Source organism: Salvia hispanica, unplaced genomic scaffold, assembly GCF_023119035.1.
Source record: "Salvia hispanica cultivar TCC Black 2014 unplaced genomic scaffold, UniMelb_Shisp_WGS_1.0 HiC_scaffold_1388, whole genome shotgun sequence".
Classification (NCBI taxonomy): Eukaryota; Viridiplantae; Streptophyta; class Magnoliopsida; order Lamiales; family Lamiaceae; genus Salvia; species Salvia hispanica.
This window is the reverse complement of record NW_025951680.1, coordinates 1-6,877: the sequence shown is the minus strand read 5'-3', so window position 1 is coordinate 6,877 and position 6,877 is coordinate 1. Positions and strand designations below refer to the sequence as shown.

The window sequence follows — 6,877 nt, the reverse complement described above, 5'->3', positions numbered from 1 at the left end:
CCCCGGTTTTTCAACGGGCAATCTAACAAACAATTGACGATACTTCAACCATTTACAAAAAGATAACCTTTTTACGAATTATTGCATATAAAATTCAATATGTTTACCTATTATTGCATCTATCATGGGATGTGATCGATTTTTAATCCACAAATTCTTTTACAGAAAATTATTTCGATAAACGTACCTTTTCAAGAATGTATTAGCAACAAATTCTCATTGCAGCAAATGAGCAAATGAATACAGTATAAATTTTGAGCATAATTATTCTTTTACATTGATCAATTTTAGTTTTTTTAAGGGTTGGGCCTTCTCAACATTTTGGGCTTGTGCATGCACCTTTTATATATTGGGCTTTGATTATAATAAATGGGCCTATAGAACTAGCCCAATAACAAAGACTTTAGGGAAAGTCCAATACAATTTAAAAAATATTCTACTTTTATTTGTTTTGATATACTCATAAAATTTATTTTAATTTATAGACACAATATATACTTTATTTATCATTTATACTCCAGTATTTTAGCTGACCAATTTCTCTACATGTAGAACTATCCATTACATAAAATTATTTCTGCTCACATTAAATTGACAATCTTTATTAAAATTTATGTCATCTCAGTCAATATATTTCGAGATGGAATAATAATAATAATATCTATATTTTAACGAATCACTATTACATATAAATATCAATAGTTTATGGGATGTGATTGATTGCATATAATATTCAGGGCTTTGATTATAATCAATGGGCCTATGTTAGAGGCCCAATTACAAAAGTTCAATATGTGAAATTACCAATTGGTACGTATGGAGTAACTAATAATTATAGAATACACAATAATCATTTATTTATGCGATATTCTGAATTTGATACAAATATCAATATTGAGTTTTAATTTATATATAGTTGGCGGCGGAGCAATGGTAATCATTAAATCATTCAAATTTGGAAAATTTTGGATATTAACATCTATGAAGAGCAAATAAAAATATGTTTGACTTTTTTAAAGTGCAAATATGAACATAGAAAAGGTTGTCTCTCAATCTTCTATAAAGTGGATTAACAAAAGCTAAGGTCAAGTGAACCGACGAGGCTCCATGATAGCAGCTTCCATCAAATTGTGATTCACATTTTGTGCTTGTTCATTCAAAATAGCAATCATCCAAAAATCAAATATATATGATAACTGGAAAGTGGACGGAGGGAGTATATCCACTAGTCCCAAACTAATCAAAACGTTTTTTCATTTGGAAGGTTTAAGAAAGTGGTGTGCAGTGTGTCAAAGTAGATTAAGATTAAAGTAATAGAGAATAAAATATGACATAATAAAGTGATAGCAAAATTGTTTGTGTAGTTAGTGGTAGAATAGTTGATATTCGAACTCAAAGGTTTTGGTTTAAGTCTAGCGTGACACGACCTTTAAATTTTTCTTAAAGAGGATATGACACATTTAGCATGAAAATCTCGTAAAGAAATAAAAATTAACTAACTTTTGAGGTGAGTGAGTAATTCTTAACAAAAAAAATAAAATAAGGAAATGACTAATTTGGCTTGGAAATATCTTAAAGATTACAAATCAATTAACTTGAGGCATGGAGTAATTTTTAACACGAGGATTTAAACATTTATGGAGTATCATTTATTTTCAAGTCGGGTGACATATTGCATTCATACTTCAAAGTTAGGTTACTCCTCAGTCTTGCTTAAGATGACGTGTTTTTCCTTTTTAGTTTGTCTAACTAAAATGACACATTTCTTTTTTGGAAACTTTATCTCTCTAATTTATACACCCAAACTTTTTTCCCACTCCTATTAAAATATCCATCTTTATTTCTCTTTCATTTTAATACTTACACCACTTTTCTCCTTGCATTAAATACTTTAACCAATAACTCCTAAAATTTCGTCGACCAAAAATGTATCATCTTAGGGATGGAGGGAGTAGTACTATTTTACTAAACCATTAAAATAGTCATACATCAACTGTTTGTGTGGCAAACAATAAAGACTTAGGGATTTACCATCCATATGGCTTAGTATTTGAATGTTGACGATAGACTTGGTATTCTTATGCTCACTGATTTATTTTTTAATTTGACGGGGGTCTGCCTTCTCTAAAAAAAAAAAAAGACTTGGGATTTAGGTGGCAAACAATAAAGACTTGGAAATATCATTAAAAATGATGAAAGTGATGTGGAAAAACACCATTAATATATAAAAAAGGTAACATAAATAATTCAAACTTTGAATGTAAACCAATGTCATAGTGATCCACTAGAGATATAATTCACGCCTGTCGGATGACTCGGATCTGCACAACAACGACACGAGGAAAACAAGTGATTGTACACATGCAAATTTATTTCAAAATTACCTTATTTATTATGGTGAAATATGAAAATAAAGTAAAATTTGGTAGTAGTACTTTACTATGACTCTTTTATTCAATTTTGTAATAAGATATTATATTGGACGACAACTGTTTTCAAAGTTGAACATTACTTGAACATGGATGAAGTAATGGTAAGATAGATTGTGAGAACCAAGCTACCCTACTTATAACTTTATCAATGTTAATAATCCATTGTTAGTTAATAAAGAATTCATACTAAAACATACAAAATTAGAATGAAAGAATTTTTTAAAAAACATGCTGCCTCCATCCCATTAAATATAAAACATTTATTTTACGATACTTTTTCTATTCAATTTCATCTATATAAGTACAATATCAAATAATTTTGAGAAGTTCTTATTGATATGCTTCTCTACGCAAACAACAAGCTTCCGATAAAATCTTATTGAAGAACTTTAGTCATGAACAAGTACATATTGAAGTTCATTTTATCGTTCGTAGTGTAATTTTAGGATTTTTAAATTAAGTAATTTCCGATATATAATTAATGTAATTTTAGTTATTTATTTTCATTTTGTAAATAACAAAATTTAAAAGAAAAATATGGAATTTGAATGTACTTAAACAAAGATGGCATGGGGTTTGAGTGGAATGCCAACAAAAAAAAGTGAATAGTAATTTTAGTTATTTATTTTCTATTTTATGCTTCCACATTTCAAATAGACAAAAATCCAATATGATCATTTGAAATCAAATGGCTTAGTCTTCCCATAGCTCCCTATTTAAAGCAATGTCTCAACCATAATATATATCCTCTTCATTGCAATGGTAGTTTCTTTGCTTTTCCGCCTCATTTTCTTCTTCGTCTTCATAATATTTGTCGATGGCCAGTGCCTCGATGATCAAAAATAATTGTTGCTTCAGCTCAAAACCGAATTAGTATTCAAATCTTCCAATTCGGAACGGTTGGTGAAGTGGAATGCGACAAATGATTGTTGCGAATGGAAAGGTGTGCGATGTGATGACTCTGGTCGCATTATCAGTTTGGGCCTCTTTAATGAGGGCATCTCCGGCGGAATTGGTGAGTCATCAGCCTCTTCCGGTTGACATACTTGTTGAGGCTTGACCTCTCCTCCAATTACTTAGCCACAAGTAAGATTCCTAACCAATTCCATCTCCTCCCAAATTTAAGAGACCTTGATTTGTCATTTTGTGGTTTCATGGATCGATTCCATCGACGTTGGCCAACTAACAGAGCTAGTTAACCTGGATCTTTGATGAACTTCCTCACCGGCTCGCTACCTCCCTTGCATTTCAAAGGTCTCTCTTTTTTGATTTAAGCATGAATTCATTGAATGACGCCATTCCTAACCAATTCCATCATCTCACAAATTTGAGGTACCTTGATCTGTCATTTTCTGGTTTCATGGGACCAATTCCTTCATTTCATACTTGCAAGGGTCTTGAATACGTACGTCTGAACCATAATAATTTGACGGGCTCACTTTCTCACTTGCATTTTCGAGGTCTTACAAACCTCACCATTTTAAATTTAAGCCACAATTCATTGAACGGCTCCATCCCTCCCCATCTTTTGCCTTGCCCGTTTATTATCTTAGTCGCTCAACAACCAATTCAGCGGCCAGCTCGAAGAGTTTCCAATTGTTAATTATAACATTTCTTCGCTAAATTTGAAGAGAAATAGGATAGAAGGTCCTATTCCTAACTTCATCTTCGAGCTTCGAAACATGGACAGTCTTGACCTTTCTGAAAACTTGTTCAATGGCACTTTTAAGATGAGTAAGATTCAAAGTTGCCCTTGGAAACTTATTCTTTCTAACAACAACTTGTCAATTGAAACAACCAACATGAGTTCAAGTTCACATGTCAATACTTGCTTAAAGTGGTTGCATCTGTCATCTTGCAATTTGTCGATTTCCCAGACCTTAGAAATCTATCCTCTTTGTCTAGTTTAAACCTCTCAAACAATTATTTGACAGGGATATTCCTAGTTGGATTTGGGAACTGAAATGTCCAATTTGGACCTTTCTTTTAATCTTCTTACATGTGCTGAAAAGTCTCACTATGTTAATAATGCTTCATATGTTACAAGACTAAACTTGCAGTCTAACAAGTTGCATTGTGCCTTCTCTTCCTTGATCCCAACCTCTTCAAAGTATTCCGCTATCTTGCTCGCAAACAATAGACTAACGGAGTCCTTCCAACGTTCATCTGCAATGCATCTTCATTTAGTGTTCTCGACTTGTCTTACAATAACTTGAGTGGTACCATACCTCCTTGCCTAATCAAAATTTGTGCATGAAGTGCTCAATCTTAGGGGAAACAAAATTAGTGGTGTTATCCCGGATCAATTTTCTAGGAAGTGCCGCCTAAAAACCATAGATGTTAGTTACAACAACTTAGGCGGAAAGGTTCCTAAGTCTCGTCAAAATGTAAGAATCTACGGGTGATGAATGTTGGAAACAACAACTTGAGGGTAGTTTCCCTTGTATGCTGCCGTTGAGGTTGCGCATCCTTATCTTGCGCTCCAATAGATTCCGAGGAGACTTGAGATGTAGTAAGAGTTGGCCGAATCTTCAAATTCTGGATATATCTTCAAATCATTTCAGTGGTCGTCTGAATTTTCTAAACTTGTCAAGTTTGAGAGGAATGATGCTACAGAGTCCTACACATCTCAGGCTCGACCGCTCTAACTCTACCTTTTTAGGTGCCAATGGTTACTATCACAATGAGGTGACATTAACCGTCAAAGGAGTTGAGGTGAAGCTCGTGAAGATTTGGCCTGACTTTACATGCATTGATTTGTCTTCCAATCATTTTCATGGAGATATACCAGACGCAATTGGTAATCTTAGCTCACTCTATCTTCTCAACTTATCCCACAACTCTCTCACTAATGCAATCCCAAGTTCATTGGGTGCCTTGGCAGATCTTGGGTCGCTTGACCTCTCTACAAACAAGCTCACCGGGAGAATACCGGACGAGCTCACAAAACTCGATTTCCTTTCATTCTTGAATCTGTCTTTCAATCATCTCACCGGACCGATCCCAACCAGTAGCCACTTTCAAACGTTTTCAGCAGATTCATTTGAAGGAAACGCGGGTTATCTGGATTCCCACTCAACGGAAGTTTCAAGAACCATCGTCCCCTGGTCCATCACCATCACAGGATTCGGAACCAAAAGATGAGGAGACTGAGTGGGAATATGTGTTTGCTGCATTTGGTTATGTTGTGGGAATAGCAAGCGTCGCATGGACATTGTTATGTTGCAGAAGGCTGAGAGAAAGATACTTTGAGAAAATAGAAGAGGTTGCTGACAAGATGTTCTTTGATCGAGGAAGGAGAAGAAGACATGAAAGAAGCATAAGAATGAGCGAAGAGAGGAGGAATGGGCTTAGGAGACGTCATCACCAGTCACCACCAGTGAGGTGATGTGCGATTTGGTTTATGTTTAATTAGCATATGGTGTGGTGTGAACTTTCCTTTTAGCAATATGTTTTTCTGTGTGTGTTTCAATGAACTATTCATTGGTCATACAAACAAATTGTACTCTCTTTGTCCACTATTAGAAGTTTTGGTTTGCCATTTCAGTCCTTCCGCAATTTGAAGTCCTGACCACTTATATAATACTCCTCGACTCCATTAAATGTCCCATATTCAATTGATCGTGTTTTTAATAAATTGTTTGATTTTGTAAAAGAAAGTGAGTGGAAAAACTTAATGGAACGTGAATCCACTTTTATATATTAGCTTTATAGTAATTGTGGATAGAATGAGTTGGTGAATTAAGGCATTTATTGGGAACCATCCAAATAAGGATATATGAGACATTTAATGAGTACCGAGGGAGTAAATGGTAAATAGGCCTACGACCACTAATTCATTTCACTCGCATTTTATTATAAAACTAGTATCACGTCTGCTATGCACAAATTAATACAGATATATTTTTGATACATTAATATTTAACTTTAAATAAATTAAACAAAATTAGAATCAATATTAAAATAAACAAAAACTTCTTTATACACTACATTAACTTTAAAGTTAAAAATCAATCTCAATCATTATAAACTAAAACCTTCAATTCTTCACAATTTGTCACTCTTCAACAGAATCCATAGGTAAAATAACTTGTTTGTCATCTTTTAAGCCGTCCGCCTCACCTAAACCTACAATAAATTGATACGAGGGGACTCGTATCGAGGGATAACTGCGAGAGTTCGCGATGAAGATATTGGTTCGTTCGCGGGGAAATTCCCGTCGAGCAGCCAATTATCGTTCTAGGGTTTTTTATAAGAAAACTTGCAAGAAAGATAAAGAACAATAAAAGATAAAGAAACGATAAAAGATAAACTGAATTGATATTTCTTGAATGATTGAGAAGAATACAATGTATCTCCTATAAATAGGACTACCCTGACTTAGAGAATAAGAAAATAGAGATCCTAATAATATATGAAAAGATATGGAAATCAATAACTAAATA

At 33.8% G+C, this 6,877-nt stretch overlaps 1 protein-coding gene across 1 annotated transcript; it reads left to right on the top strand.

Moving 5' to 3' along the window:
* The first annotated feature begins 5,036 nt into the window (after window positions 1–5,036).
* Window positions 5,037–5,576, top strand: LOC125198357 (receptor-like protein 33). The gene has a single exon (XM_048096715.1). It carries the CDS (start codon window positions 5,037–5,039, stop codon window positions 5,574–5,576), a length of 540 nt encoding a protein of 179 aa, XP_047952672.1.
* Window positions 5,577–6,877: the final 1,301 nt, after the last annotated feature.

What these genes read in the sequence shown, in the direction of transcription:
- LOC125198357 (XM_048096715.1), top strand. Translation starts at nt 5,037, where the DNA reads ATGATGCTACAGAGTCCTACACATCTCAGGCTCGACCGCTCTAACTCT.